We start from the raw sequence: 16,260 nt of genomic DNA on the forward strand, positions 1-16,260 counted from the left end.
AAATGCTAATGGCTGCCCACTATTTTAATACTCGGAGATAGACAGGTTAAGACTACAGTTTCTTCTTTGTCTTAGTGCCAGGTCAAGGGGATGGACAGCCAGGGGAGCGTATGAGATCTTTAGTATTTCATGTTTCTCTTTCTCCAATCTTTTGTCAGTTTAGCAGTCGTATGGAGTTTTGGCTACTATTCTGACTTTTCTGGTCTTTGCATACAAAATTGATCTACGTAGAGTTGAAATGTTAAATTCGGTAACTGACATTAAGAATAAAGAATTAATTTGCCTCTGCAACTATTTGTATAAGCCATTACCTGACTCTTTCTGTTGCTGTTCAGAATTCAACCAAAGCACCTCTGAAGAGATCAAATGTGGAGAAAGTAACCAACATGCAGATCCTGGTTTTATTCTGTATTCTCCTGGTGATGGCCCTTGTGAGTTCTGTAGGTGCCTTATTATGGAACAGAACACATGGTGAAGTCGTGTGGTACCTTGGCTCCAACGGTGAGTATGCTGGCTGTGTGTTGGGATGTGTCAGACTGTATGGCCAGCCAGGGTCTTAACTCTGCCAAATGAATTGGTAAAATAAGAAACAGAGAAAGAAAGAAAGAAACATAAGAAACAAAGCCTGTTACTAGCTTTTGATGGCTTTTTTTTTTTTTTTTTTAGTATAGGCTAGCTCAAGTTAACTGTCCAGAGAGACTTCTGTTACTAAAATGTTTTCAAGGTTAGGTAAATATCACTGGGCTTCCACTCAGGGAGCAGGAAAGAAACAGAAGAGAGGCAAGAGTGATATTTGGTGTTCACATTAGGCGATCACCTCCGTGGAGGTCCTCTGCATCTGCATTTCCACAGAACTTTTTTAGAGTAGATGATGTACTGTTGCTATATGTATCGTAAATTGATTATACATGACTGTAAGATGGAAGGTATCTGTCTTGATGGGACTGACTCCGGCTTTATGCCTCTATTTGGAAGAAAATGATTTGTCTAGATGTGTTTTTTTTCCTGTTTTTCTACATGCTAATCTTCTGTAGAGAACTCAAGTGCATGCTAAATCTTGTAATTTTTGTGCTTGTGATTTTGGTGATGTTTGAGTCTCTTTGGCTTCTGATGTCTGTCATTTGTAATAAGAAAACTGATTAGTTAGTATGCTTAAAGAGGTTTTTTGGTTTCATTTGTACTCCTTGAATTTATTAGCTCAGATAAAAAAAAAAAAATGGACCACGTGCAAACACTTGGGAATGAAATGCATCCCTTCCCGTTAGACTTCTGTTTTGGGGGTTATATTATCTGGATATGAAATGTATTGTTAAAAACATCTTGAGATGCAGATCTGAAAATGATTCTCACTGCAAATTGTCTTTCTGCTTGTGATGGCAAATTGTCTTTCTGCTTGTGAAACAGATGGCAAAGGGTATCTTCAGCACTTTTAAGACAAAACACAATTATGATAGTAATTGGGGGGAAAAACTCTTTTATAGTAAGAGCATGGATGTGCTTCAGACTTGACTCTAATTTGTGGTAGTTGCAGTGTCTTCTGGTAGCAATACTGGCGATTCTCAAATAGTATTTTCCACCTTACTTTTTAATGAGGGAATTTAAATTCATGCCTTCAAATGACAGGAAGGAAAGATGAGTGAAACAAACTCATGAGCTTGCACTAATGTGGAACAGGTGCAACCTGTAATAAATAAGGATGAGACAGTAGTCTCTATAGGTGCTTTCCTGGAAATGAACACGCAGTTTCTATCACTTCTGTAACTATTACACATGGCAAATTCTTTTGTCAGGCTTGATTTGGAATTTTCATTAAATGTCTAATTTTTTTAAAGATTGTATTAGAAAAAGCCTTTTTTCCAGTCAAATGTGTTTCTGATCTTCATGATAACTGATCAAAGGTATGGAACTCGCATGTTCACACTTGGAGGTGCCTGAGTCCAAACTGCAACACTTTGACTTCTGTCTCCTCCTAGTTTGCTCCTCTGTCTTCATCTCAGGTTACTTAGTTATGAGCTGTGACCCCAATGTACTGGGCTCTGCCGATCAAACTGCCTCCCTAAGCTTCAATGACAGTGCAAAATGCAAACATGGAAACTATGTCTACTGTAAAGAGGTTGTGGTCAACATCATGGAGAAGAGAGGAGCTGTTATCCTATGTCTCTGTTACTAACAGCTCTTCTGCCTAAGCAGGATTCAATTAGTTTGTTCTCTAGATGACTATGTCACCGTGCTTGCTCATATTTCTTTAGTATGAAGGACTTCTCAAGTCTGCCAATGCTGGCAGCTTTTAGAACAAGTTTTATTCTTTGTTTTTAATTCCACTGAGATATATAGGATAGTTTCTGAAGGGTAAAGCTCTGTTATGAGTGGTATTGGTGGCTCTTAATTGGAGTAGTTGACACATTGGATAAATCTCTAATTTTGGGTTACTGTGTGGAACATCATACATCTCGCCATCTGTTCAGCAAAAAATTCTCATAATGTGTTCTTATCTCTAATACATAGCCCCAACAGTTTTACTCTTCACCTGACATAGTATGCTATATCTCCAGGCATGTGTTCTGTGGGTGTTTTTATATATGAAATATTCAAAACAATATTAAAAAGACCCTTATACTAAGCTAACACACTTACTAGTTATTTTAGTGCTACTAAATATGGTCAGGCCAACTACAGAAAGATGGTTCTTCCTATACTGTGCCACTCAGATTTCTGCCTTCTGTATCATTGTCTTATGTTTTTTGGTCTGCAGAAATGCTGTCTGTCAACTTTGGGTACAATCTGCTGACATTTATAATCTTGTACAACAACCTTATTCCAATTAGTCTTCTGGTGACATTAGAAGTTGTCAAATTCACGCAAGCTCTTTTTATAAATTGGGTAAGTAACAAGAATAGATATACTGTAATCACTTCTGCAAAATGACATAAAAAAAACCTGAAATCTCTACCAGAATTTCTGGTTTTGAGGGTAAGACAACATTCAGAGGATTTATTTTGTATTAGTAGTGTTCCACAAGAAAGAAAAAGATTTTGTTGTAGGGGGCTCTGCTGTATAAATGATTGCTTTCATGTATTTTAGGTTTTGAGGATGATGGAATCTCTAAGCTGACTTCCTCATGGTACCCTATAGCTTCTCTCAGCCACAGCAGAGAGAAAGGCTAGACTTGTTTGAGTGAGGTGTTTTGTTTGTTTGTTTTTCCTTTTAAATCCAGAGGTTGGCATTCAGGTCTACTCTGGTGTGAGTCATGATATTTATGATGTTTCTCTGAAGACATGAGTTGGTGGTGCCTTATGCTATAAAATGGTAATACCTTTATTCAGGCAAATTTTGACTTCAAAGTGTGTACCTCTTCAGTTATGTACTGGAAAAACCCACACCTCTTGAGCTGAATGTTAACAAGTAGAAGAGAGATATTCCTTGTCTTGGTATACATTAACCCTTGAACTTCCAGTAAAGTTATAGCATTTCTTCTAAACTACAAGAAGATTGGAGACTTCAGTGTTCAATTTGCCTAGTATACATCTAATTTTGCTCTCATTTCAGGACATGGATATGTATTATCCTGAAACAGATACGCCTGCAATGGCCAGAACCTCAAATCTTAATGAGGAACTTGGGCAGGTAAGCAAAAACTTTCTAATGTTTGTTGTACAGTCTGGGGAGATGGAAGGTGTGAAAATGCTGTGCAAACGTGCTTTATTCTGTTGCATTGTGGCTCAGTTAATGCAACTTCTTCACTTTCATTAGTCCAAGTCTTGCCATTATGACGCATGATAAAGTTAGATTTAAGGTCATACAAGCAGTTTTAAGCCTGAGAATTGAGTCTATATTTCCTACCTTCTCTCAGAACTGACTTTGTCCTTGAGGTATATGTGCTCATGACTGTCTGTAGCAGAGCAGGATATACAGCAATAAGCTTGGCTAAAGAGAAGCCCCAAACAGCCTTGGCCTTTCTTAGTTCTTCCTGTCTCTGACTGCCTCACAAGAACTGCAAATCAAAAAAGATGCAGTTTTATTCCTAGCTTAGATTGTTTTCCTTGATGTGCTTTTCCATTTTCCTTTAATAACAGTTGTATATTAACTTGCAGTTATAAGTTATTTGTTACAAATACCATGCAGTTCTGCAGGTGAGGCTGTCAAAGTGTCAGTGCTTCCCACAACAAAGCTACTGGAGATTGCAACTTTGCCATTGAAATTGTGTTGTACCATTGAGAAATCCTATTTTTTTTTCCTTGACCAGTAAAATCATAAGTGTGTAACTAAACCACATGAATTTCATAGTTCGTGTGAACTTAATCTTGGAGATGATGTGTATGTATGTAAAATGCATAATCATTGTGTGCTGCTCAGCAGAATGGCTGCCTATATCTTTTGAGCTTTTCCTTATAATTGCTAAAATGTAATTTGTATTTGCGTTGCTTTGTTGTGAAGTTACTACAATAATTTGGCCTCCTACAAATGTTGAATTACTTGATCACAGGTGTTTTTAGCTTATTTATATGTCAGAATTATTAACAATTTGAAGTTTCTCAGATTTTGGGGTATGTACTTTGACTTGCTCAGGCTCCACTTTCAGTGCTGTGAGAGATGATTTAATGCATTACTAAAGGATCCCTGAACTGGTAATGTAATAACTTTTAGTACAGTGTCATATAATTGAGTTGCAGATCTTGATGGAAAAACTTTCTGCAAATCTAGAAAAATTCTGGTCTTTAAATGGACAGACTCCTGTCGTAGTACCATCCCTTCCAAATATTTGCTGGTTTACAATCTTAACTGATTCAGAGGTAACACACTGGAATTTAGCTCGCAACTATTTTTTGTCTGTTGTGGCTTATTGGAGGTGGGAACCTTGAGTCTGTTTATGCTTCAGATTCTTCAGGAACCTTTACTTTAATTTCCTGTCTTGCTGTATAGTGTAAATAAAACTGAAAGATTCAGTGAATGTTCAACTAGCATAAGCCAGTATAACTGGAACTTTGGCAATTAATATCTATTACTTGATCCTTGCTGCATTTAGAGATAAATAAGAGATAACATCATTAAAGAGCTTTCCTGATTATTTTCCTTTAGCTTAGATGAGACAAACCAAACTGTAATAAACCTGTGTTGTGATATTTCTGAGTCTTAGGTCTCTTCCTGAATTTTTCTTAAACTTAATCTGTTTTCCACTTATTTCAGTTTTGTTACTTCGCAGTTTAATTTTAACTTTTTTCTTCCAGGTAAAATACCTGTTTTCAGATAAAACAGGTACTCTAACATGTAATATCATGAACTTCAAGAAATGTAGTATTGCTGGAGTGACATATGGGTAGGTATGACTTTTTAGAAACTGTAGATAAACATGTGCTTGACAATGATAGATAGTTTTAGATCAGAATACCATTAGAACATTTTGTTTGATGTATATTGTAGCATTTTATGGTCACAGTTAATAGCTTTCATTTTCATGTCCTGCAACACAAATTATAAAACACAAACCTGGAGAATATTTTACATGAAAAGAGAAATAACCTTATTTGCTTCCTAACTGTCTGCTTGTGACTTAAATTAAAACAGCAGTGCTAAATACCCTCTGGCCCTTTGCAGAGGGAAGAAGATGTGGCTTGAAGACAGAAATAATCTATCTTGTTTCCATGACTTCCTCTAATAATGAGAATTTCACTACAGTAAAATAACTGTAATTGTATTTCTCAGAAAACAGGAGTTAAATCTTCCTTGAACGGGAGAGATGCCCAATTAACTTTTTGTGCTGTTTTTATCAAAAGGATCTCTTGGAATCACACTAGTATTTCTGAACACTTGGCTTTCTGACTCTCAGATTCTGTATCTTTTGTCTTTTCTAATTTTTAAAAGACTAGTCTTAAGGTCTCCATGCAAACTAGCCTTTGAGTTTCATGGTAGCTAATTTAGATACTTAAAAAGGCAGAAAATACTATTCAAACCTTTGAAAAGCTGAATCCATGTTTCCACTGTGTCCTTGTATGTGTGATGGCTCGTTGACCTCTGCCTTCTACCTATTTTCTAGTTTGCAAAGTAAAATAAATGCTTAATAGGCTTTTTTCTTCCCCATCTTATCCCTCAGTCATTTTCCAGAGTTGGAAAGAGAACGTTCATCGGAAGACTTCAGGTAAATATATTCCAAGGTGTTTGCGCTCTGTGTAGCAGAGTGGGAACAAACTGTATAAACAGACTACTTTCAAATTTGAAACTGAAAGAAGTGCAAGGGAGCAATGTGCTTGAATGTAGGCTCCTGTTTGAAAAGCATTTAGGGCTGGTGGGTGGTGATGCAACTTTTTCCACAGGGAGAAGGTGATGGAGACAGGAGGGTGAAGGATAGGCAGTGGATGCCTGCTAATGCAGTGCTTATTTATAACTGCCAACAACAAAATTACAAGCTAAGAGTAACTTTCACATACAATCACCGGAGCTAAGTGTACTGCTTCTCCTCCACTAAGCTCAAAGTTGACCAGAAGAAAAAGAATTTCTTAATTGAAATGTTGTGTTTTACTAGGTAAGTTGGGAAGGTGCTAGATGTGGAAGTGCCACAAGTATGGAGTGAAAACCTACAAGGAAGTTGTCCACAGGAGGTGTCAGTGTAGCATAATCAGGTTAACAGGAAGTGGGAAAGAGCCAAAGAGGGCTGATGTGGCTTTGAGTGTCAAATACTCAAAGTAATTTGGGTAAGATGTGAGTTCCCACTAAAGAAACAGGTAGACACCGAGTGCTGTTAAGAAACTATTTTCTTACGAGCTAAGTTAGGCTTTTCTAGTCCTTCTGATTTTTGTGATTGCTTCTTCCTAGAAGTTGATGTGAGAGGCTACTACTTCTGCTGAGATGGAATTTCTGTAGAGGCTTCTCTCCCTTTGCATTGCTGCTCCTTTCATTGACGTTTTTTTTCTGTCCTCATATACTTCCTTTAGTCAGCTCTGTAGAAGAATTTCTTCCAGGTACTAATTTGGACTATGCAGAACTCACTGACTTAGAGAGGAAACTTGAAATCAGTGTATTTTAAGAACACTTAAAAGCTGTTTCTGCTGCACCTGTCCTAGGAAATGTACCAACACTTGAATGTTGAAGTACATTTCCAAGCATAACTCTTTTAGGCTCCTTGCTGGTGTTTTGAAGAAAGCGTTACTTATTTTCAGCATTTTGTGTGTTAGTTTTATGATCTTTTCACGCTACTTGCTAGGGCAATAGGATTTCATTTTATTTCTTTCTCTCCAATAAAATGGAGGAAGTAATAAAAAGAAACGAAGTAATAAGAACGGCAATATCGTCACTGTTATATTTGTCTTGTCTTGCTCTGCAGCCAGCTACCTCCTTCTACCAGCGAATCGTGTGAATTTGATGACCCAAGACTGCTGCAAAACATCGAAAATGACCATGTAAGTCTACTTCGTGAATGTCACGTGTCTCTTAAATGCCTGTTTTCTAGACCTGTCTGAAATTGAGCGCTAAACGTATCTGCTTGTGTGATCAAGTTTGCTCTACAGGTTTGTCATAAAACGGATGAAAGCACAGAGAGAAATAGGAAACAAATTGGCTTCCTTCTACCTCTTCCTGTTAAAATAAATTTAATTTTTATTTTTTTTATTTATTTTTAGTAATGATCCAGGACATTACAAAGGTGGTTGTGTTGAGACTTGCTTTAAATACTGCAAATGATGGAGATTCTGTAAAGGACATAACAGATTAGGACTTAATTGCAAGCCTAAGCTTACAGTGACTGCGTAATTGGTTATGTCCCAAGGGGACCTGCTCCTTAGGACTGTCAGTTCTCTTCTTATTTAGAAACTATGTAGCTTTAAAACATCTGTCTGGATACCTGGGAATTGAAATCACTAGCAAAAAAGGAGAGAGAAAATAAAAAAGCATGACCCTTGTATTCTGCAGAAGCTGTCCCACAGTATCAGATGTAGATATTGGCAAGCACAAAACAAACTTGGTTAGCAGTCTGTTCTCCTTACAGTATAATTTCTGTAACTCGGATGGCTAAGTTTAGTATGGGCATCTAAAATAAAGTTACAACATGCTGGTTTTGTGCTGCAAAGCTTTGCTTTCTGCTTTGCTTTACAGTATTAACAACTTGAAATGCATCATGGTGCAAATATCTGAAGGAATATTTAATTACTGTGCATTGCATTAAATTCCTCAAGGTGATGGAGTCTGAAGACAGCTCCTGTTATCCCTCTCTGGATAATATACTGGCTTCCTGTGTGGCTTTGGCAGTCATCTGCACTAGAAAGACTTACAGCCAGGACAAGGGTTACCTCCTTTTCCTGTGTTTTGTTTATCATAGAGTCATAGAATAGTTTAGGTTGAAAGGGACCTTTAAGATCATCTAGTTCCCTCCCCGTCTTTCCTGTAGGCCTCCTTCAGGTACTGGAAGGCCACTGTAAGGTCCCCCTGGAGCCTTCTCTTCTCGAGGCTGAAGAGCCCCAGCTCTCTCAGCCTGTCCCCATAAGGGAGGTGCTCCAGCACTTTGATCATCTTTGTGGTTTTCCTCTGGACCCACTCCAAGAGCTCCATGTCCTTCTTGTGTTGGGGGCCCCAGAACTGGATGCAGTACTCCAGGTGAGGTCTCACAAGAGCAGGGTAGAGGGGCAGAATCACCTCCCTCAACCTGCTGGTCACACTTCTCTCGATGTGTGCCAGGATATGGTTGGCCTTCTGGGCTGCAAATGCACGTTGCTGGCTCACGTTGAGTCTTTCATCAACGACACTCCCAAATCCTTTTCCTCACAGCTGCTCTCAAGCCATTCTCTGCCAAACCTGTGTCTGTGCTTGGGATTGCCCTGACCCAGGTGCAGGACCTTGCACTTGGCCTTATTGAACTTCCTGAGGTTGTCATGGGCCCACCTCTCAAGCCTGTCCAGATCCCTCTGGATGGCATCCTGCATTATTTATGTGCAGTTACAATTACAGTTTATGGTAGTTGCTGGCTCCAAAGTGGTAGCTGCTGCACTAAAGGCTACTGATTTAGGTGCAGACTATAGCTAATATGTGCTTGGGCTCTTACTCACTAGCTGTTGCTTTTAGAGGTCTATAAAAGTGATTTTGTTTCAATATGCTAAGCAGAAGAGGTGTACATTAGATGGACTGAGAGTTTCTCATCTGCCCTTGAGGTGGCTCCTTAACTTTAGGGTATCTCTTTGTTTTTTTTATCTCTTCAGGATAGAGCTTCTGCTTTGTGGGATGGACGGAATATTCACTACTGTAGCAGACAAATAGGTTTAGATAGTATCCTTAGGTGTCACTGTAAAGACAGCTCAGATAGAAACCTTGTTCAGCACATTCAGCTCTTATGTACTCAAACTTCCTTTTAGATGGCAACTTGAGTGCAGATAGATAAAAGTACCGTTATTGCACTGTTAGAGTGAACTCATTGTGTGAACTCAGCTATCAGACAAGCAGTGGGGAAATTTCTGCCTGATGATACTTGAGATGGGCCTTATGTAGGCCAAAGATGCCTTTTGGAGCCTGACTGTACCAGAGGGATGGATGCCACCCATGGAGAAGCAATGATTTAGTGTAAGACCTAGGCAAATTGTTGCATCCATTCTTTGCATTCTTTGAAAATCTGTGTCTCTCTCTCAAGCTGCATCAATGAGATGAGGACTGGATTACAGGAGAGAGGAGACTGAAAAGTTGCCTGTTTCTAACCTTTAGCTTTAGGCCTGTCATTCAGGTGCATAAATTGTCTCCTATGTGGATCACTTCAGTGTCTTAATTTTCATAGCTAGCTGATGCATGCAGATGTTATTCGCATTTGTATGAGTCTCTACTCATTTAGAGAACTGAGGTGATGAAATGGGTCTTATAGCACTAGCAGCCGTGTGGGGTTAGATGCTGCTGTATTCAGCAAGGCAATTAATTCCCCTTAAGCATTTGCCTTTTTGCAGCTGGAGCTATCAGTGTGATTTCTTCTACAAGCACTCAATAACAGCACACTGTTTTGGTTGTGAAGATTGTATTGTCGTATTTTTTTTTCAATCCACTTGCATGTATTACTTCAAGAGCTGTCTCAACGCCAAATAATTTTCTTTCCAAGTTGAAAATGAAAAAAAAAATCCATAATATTTATTTCCATACTATACAACAGAGCACAATAACACTATTTTATAGAGCAAATTATCAACTATAAAGCACTGTTTTTCAACATAACCACACCATTAGCCAATTTGTGCAGATCAGCTGATTAAGACACTCTTCATTTTGTGGTGTGACAGCTGTGCGTGGCTGTCTGGAACATGGCTTGTCTTTCATGTTGCTGTCACCACTGCTCAAATGCACCACCCACTGCCTCACTGTACTCACATGCACTGTTTGGTCTCCATAAATGTTCAGCAAGTGTCAGTGAATGTCAGTGGGTGCAGTTTTTTCACATGGAGAAATTCAGTGCCGCACCTTTGATTCATATGCATTTCCATCTCACAATTAAATAGTCACTTGACAAGACATGCTTTTCACTCTTTTGCAGCTCACTTGCTGCATATGAAACTTGGGCATTTTTCTTTTACTCAAGTACAGGCATTCAATCACTGGTTATTTTTCAGTGGTTTTGACAAGCTAAACTTGTATTTAATTCACTTGGTATTCCAGTGTCCCTTAATGTGTTCCTGAGTGAGTTTCTGAAACATTCACACCAGCCTTACCAGCTTCTCTGTTCCAGAGGTGGCCAACATGACTGGATCCTCAGCTATTCTCCAAATAGTTTTATGAGCAAAACAGTAGGAATTTTTATATCTTTTTAAGATAGTGAGTTATAATTCTCTCTAGTAATGAAATAGATTTGACTAGCTGTCATTGACAGAATAGACAGCATTTATTTAAAGTAGTAAGGTCAACTTGTTATATTGTGCTTTAGTGTCCTGTTGGCCACTTCTAGACCAGTTGCTCAAAAATCTATCAGTCTGGCTTATCTGGAAATATTACAAAAGAGGTACTGATCTGATACTGCTAGAAATGAATAAAGAAATTACATTTAACTTAAATCTACATGTAACCTCCTTGTAACTTCATCAGGCTATGACCATCTAGCTGCAAATAATGGAGATTCTTCAGAGTGAGGGACTCATAACTGCACGTGCAATATGCAGATATGTAGCTCTGCAGAGAGTGGCTTGTTCCCCAAAAGACCAAGTTTCGACTCAGTGTTTATTCCCACTTAGTAAAGGAGAACATGTATACAGAGGATGAGAACTTCTGATACGGTTTTCTGACCAGTGCTCTGTGTTTTGCTCGATAATTGTTAATGTTGTGCCTTCTAGATAAGGCAAAATAAGGCAAATCTATTTTTATTGTAGATTATGCTTTGTAGGTAACAGTCCAGAGACTGCTTCCAGAAATGAGACCATGTCTCAACATGTCTGTAGCTCCTACTTTAGAGACAGAATGTGAATTAAGTTTAGCCAGTGGGATATATTGCTGATGGAGTGGTTACACATCTGGTATTCCACACTGACCTTATTGTGAGAGTTAGATTGTGTTTTTGCAGTAGAAACTTCCAATACCAATGTATAGGCCCTTACTGAACTTACAACTTCCTTACAAAATGGTTGCTTCAAGAAAGATGCTGAGGAGCAGAATAGAGCAGAGGCTAGGATGCCCTGACCAGGGTAAGAAACTAATCCAGAGGGCTTGAGCAATATCCACTGTGATAAAAAATGAACAGTGTGAGCTTTTGCGAAGGAATATACAAGGGAAAGATTGCTAAATAAATGTAAATATATAATTAAGTTTATGCTTGCTAGCACAGCATGATAGGTATCATAAGTCAGCAACTGGGGCTTAGTAACCTGTAGGTATTTTCTGATATGAGTTTCTTAAATGTGGCTTTTGTAAGCAGTAAGGGAAGGAAAAATACAGAGTAGGGTAAGGAAAGCCTGGCATGGGATAAAACAGGTATAACAGCTTCAAGTAGTATTGCCCTCCTGTATTCAAGGCAATGTGTAAAATGGTCTGAAAAACAATAGGTTGGTGGTAGGCCTCATATGGAAAAATAGATTAGCAAATGTGTCACATAGAGTGTAAGCCTGGACTACCTAGCCAATAGGAAACAGGAAAGTAAAGACCTGTGACGGGAGAAAAAGGGATATAACAAGAAGTGATTTGTCCCTTGGCATAAAGGTGTGTGTGCCTGCTATTACAGTAATGAATAAAAACTTTGCTGCTTCACCGCGATCTTCGCCTCACTGGAAATTATTGAAGCTGAGCGTTTCTCACATTATCCAGAAGGATGCAGTAGCTTTGGCCCAGAGCTGTTGGCACCCAGGGAGGGGAGTAAGGGAAGAAGGAACCTAGAATGAGAGCTTTGTTCCTGCTGCAGATTAAAGAGGAAGGAAAAAATGGAATTGGGAGAATATACAGCTGAGCTTAAAATAAAACTTATGAGGAATGCCTCACAGAGACCGTCAGTAGGAATCTGAGTACCAAAATTTCTGAGATTTGCCTTAAATAGAGGAAAACAAGTAATAAAGCAGGATCGGTTTACCTATGGTGCTTCCATCTTTTCTGGGATTAAATTTTGCTTGATGCAGAGGATAAATTACCACAAAAGCCATTAATAAGAATGAGCTGTTCACAGCTCTGAAGTAGACATAGAATGTTTATTCTATCCTGACTCATGACAGTGCAATAAATATTATATCATTGTTGGAACAATATAGAAAGAAAACAAATGACAGCTGTGTGCAAGAGCTGACATGATAAACTAAGCTGTAGGTTTGGAAGATCGCCATGGAGTCCATTGTGAAATGTGAAAATACCAACGCAGCAGCAAATGACCCTGCTGGCCTGTAAGCAGAAATATATATATGTAGGAAGGATTAAAATCGATGATGTTACGAGAGACAGGTTTTTTTCTAGCTGATAGATTGTATGAAAGCATGCAAGAGGCTAGGTGATACAGTTGTGAGAAGGACACTGAAGGTCTGCAGCAGCGGATGCTGAATTGAGAGTCTGGCAGGCTGTGCATTTTTGAGAGAGAGATATATCTTTCATGGCTTTCACTGGAAACAGTGGAGCAACAGTAACCTTATGAACAGTAATATGCTGTGAACTTACAATTTCTCACACCACTCCTTGTTAATGTGAAATCTGTTCATTTTCTTGAACACAGCCTCTGTACTCTGCATGTCAAATGTAATAATGGTTATTTGAGTGGCATGTGACCATGCAGTTCAGAAATTTCTGTTCAAAGAAAATTCTGTCCGTGTGAAACAGTGATGTAGCATGAGGTAGATGGAGAAGTATGAAGATATCTGAGAGCCAGCTGTGGATGCTGCTGCTCTAACTAAGAGAAGCTGCATTTTAAATTTCCATTTCCGATGGAGGAGTCTTTAATGTCTCTGGTTAGTGGTTACAGGATGTTGTTTAGTAAGTGTGGTGTATTTCACATTGTAGTACTGCATTTTTGAGAAAAATACATAGAATACAAGTTTTACACATCAGAAAATATTTAGTGGCATGTAGCTTTCAATTGAAAAGTGCTCATTTGAACATAGCCTTTGAGTTCTGTTGTGAAACATTCTAGTGTACACTGGCAAAATAGACAGTGTAGAAGCATCTTCTAATTGACTGTTTAAAAAAAAAACTTTGGATCCTGTTTTACTAGATGATTTTACAAGATTTCGGTAGATGAAAATCCTGTTTCATTTTATAAGGTTGGTATTTTTCTCCATCTGATTTTCCTTGTAATATTAGAGTAGTATTTCTTTTGACCTTGATGTACTGATAGCTCATGTAATACTTGTGACATCATACTGGCTCTGAGAGAAAGTATAAAATAAGCTATCCTAATTAGAATTTTGGAGACATGGTATTTTTTTCTTATACCAAAACTCATGAAAGTTTGCAAGCTCAACTGCAAAGGATGACTTCAGTGATTTTTCTGCTAAAATGACTCCATCACTGCACAAATGGCTGCTGTGATAAAAGGTTTCAATGCTAACAACTACAGGTAGTATGGGTAGAGCGTGATGAAGGGAAACAGTTTCAGCAAAGTGTCCTAGTAAAAATGTGAACTGCGTATGACGTTAATGTGCCTGGTTTTGATCTGGGCAGCTGAGTACTATTCCTAACTGCTATGAGCCTGAAAACATTGGGCAAGAGGGGAGGGGTAGAAAGGAGGAAAGAACGGGACAGAGGGCTCTGCTTCAAATCACTATAGCAATAATTGCTAGAATTTGCTGATGAGTGTTATGACATCTTCAGTGCTGTGGATGTACCTGGTGACTATGCAGTCTCAATGATGTGCTGTATTTTGTGCTGTCATGATGCTGAACTTGTAGACACTGTTGGTGGAATTTCTTCTTGTGTGGATGATATATGCTGTTACACAGCAACACGGTGGTTTCTTTTGCTGGTTAATCAGCAGCTATCCACTGTGCATGTTCTTCACAGAGAGTGCAGTTGCAATCAGTTGAATTCTGGTGTGATTACTTGCAATCTGTTGAAAGCTGTCATGGAAGCTACCGAAGCAGTAGATCTTGTTGCTTAATTATCAGTATCTTATGGTGAACACCTTTTTCCCTGTATGAAGCTTGGGGCACTACATATCATATCATAGAGTGGCCTGGGTTGAAAAGGGCCTCAAAGATCATCTAGCTTCAATCCCCTGCTGAGTACAGGGTCCCCAACCATTAGACTAGGCTGCCCAGAGCCACGTCCAGCCTGGCCTTGAATGCCTCCAGGGATGGGGCATCCACAACCTCCTTGGGCAACCTGTTCCAGTGCATCACCACCCTCTGCGTGGTAAAACTTCCTCCTAATATCTAACCTAATTCTCCCCTGTCTCAGCCTGAAACCATTCCCCCTTGTTCTATCACTATCCACCCATGTAAACAGTCATTCCCCCCCTCCTGTTTATACTGTTTATATCCTTTCCATCTTCCAACAATGATAGTGATATTTGTACTTGTACTGGAAGGCCACAATGAGGTCTCCCCGGAGCCTTCTCTTCTCCAAGCTAAACAAGCCCAGTTCCCTCAACCTTTCGTCACAGGAGAGGTGCTCCAGCCCTCTGATCATCTTAGTCACCCTCCTCTAAACTCGTTCCAAGAGCTCCACGTCTTTCTTGTGCTGGGGGCCCCAGGCCTGGACTCAGTACTCCAGGTGGGGCCTCACAAGAGCTGAGTAGAGGGGGACAGTCACCTCCCTCTCCCTGCTGGCCACTCCTCTTTTAATGCAGCCCAGAACACAGTTGGCCTTCCGGGCTGCCAGCGCACGCTGCTGGCTCATGTCCAGCTTCTCGTCCACCAGGACTCCCAAATCCTTCTCTGCAGGGCTGCTCTTGAGGAGTTCTTTCCCCAGTTTGTATAAATACCTGGGATTGCCCTGGCCCAAGTGCAGCACCCTGCATTTGGGCTTGTTGAGCCTCATTAGGTTCGCATGGGCCCACTTCTCCAGCCTGCCCAGGTCCCTCTGGATGGCTTCCCTTCCCTCCAGTGTACTGACTGCACTGCTCAGCTTGGTGCCGTCTGCAAACTTGCTGAGGGTGAATTAGTTTTTAATTACAGAATTAGTGCTACTGTGTTAGGGGGTTTGGAGGTCTTCCCAGCTCTCTGCAACTTAAGTGAAACATTTATCTTTGGCAATATAGTTGATAAATGCTGGCCTTTAATTCTGTTGTATTGATGTTCTGGAGCCAAGTAAGACAACTACTACAATCAGGGAATACATTTATTTTATTTTATTTTTCAAGTTTTTTTGTCTGTGATCTAAGAGGTCGTCCTCTCAGGTTGGGGGACATCTGCTTCTGCTTGTGTGTAATACTAAAACTCACTCTCCTGGTGTCCTGTCTAGCCCACAGCTGTACACATACAGGAATTCCTCACTCTGCTGGCTGTGTGTCACACTGTAGTTCCCGAGAGACAAGGAAATAAAATAATCTACCAGGCCTCCTCTCCAGGTTGGTTGCTGCTTTCTTTCTTTTTTTTTTTTTTTCTGGGGAGGGATGTAAGGAGTGGATGGATGGAGATGGAAGGAAGGTCCAGAAACTTCTGAAAAGATCATTAATTTTAAAAGCAAGAAGGTCCTATGTGATACTAGCAGTAGATCTGGCATCCTCTGTCATCAGCGCGCACTGCTTTTAATGCCTTCTGCAAAACTGCTATTAAGTCCCCTGATGTTTTTGATGGGCTGAGCTTATCATCCCTTCTGTTCTTAAGAGGCCTCTCACTCTTGTCTCTCTGCAGGGTTGAAAAGCAAAGCTAAAATTTCCCGTGACTTTGTTATGTAGAGGGAAGTGGAAGT

The 16,260-nt window shown here is 39.6% G+C and overlaps 1 protein-coding gene across 9 annotated transcripts in view; it reads left to right on the plus strand.

The window, feature by feature from the left end:
- Positions 1-16,260, plus strand: part of ATP8A2 (ATPase phospholipid transporting 8A2) — a 325,803-nt gene that overhangs the window by 63,505 nt on the left and 246,038 nt on the right. For all 9 annotated transcript variants that reach the window (XM_021379136.1, XM_021379100.1, XM_021379117.1 and 6 more), the window contains 7 exons: positions 336-501; positions 2,753-2,880; positions 3,547-3,624; positions 5,226-5,314; positions 6,089-6,133; positions 7,316-7,391; positions 15,811-15,916. In XM_021379136.1, coding sequence (XP_021234811.1) covers positions 336-501; positions 2,753-2,880; positions 3,547-3,624; positions 5,226-5,314; positions 6,089-6,133; positions 7,316-7,391; positions 15,811-15,916 — 688 coding nt within the window. The remainder of the gene's footprint in view (positions 1-335; positions 502-2,752; positions 2,881-3,546; positions 3,625-5,225; positions 5,315-6,088; positions 6,134-7,315; positions 7,392-15,810; positions 15,917-16,260) is intronic.

The sequence above is a fragment of the Numida meleagris genome, chromosome 1 (assembly GCF_002078875.1).
Source record: "Numida meleagris isolate 19003 breed g44 Domestic line chromosome 1, NumMel1.0, whole genome shotgun sequence".
Lineage (NCBI taxonomy): Eukaryota > Metazoa > Chordata > Aves > Galliformes > Numididae > Numida > Numida meleagris.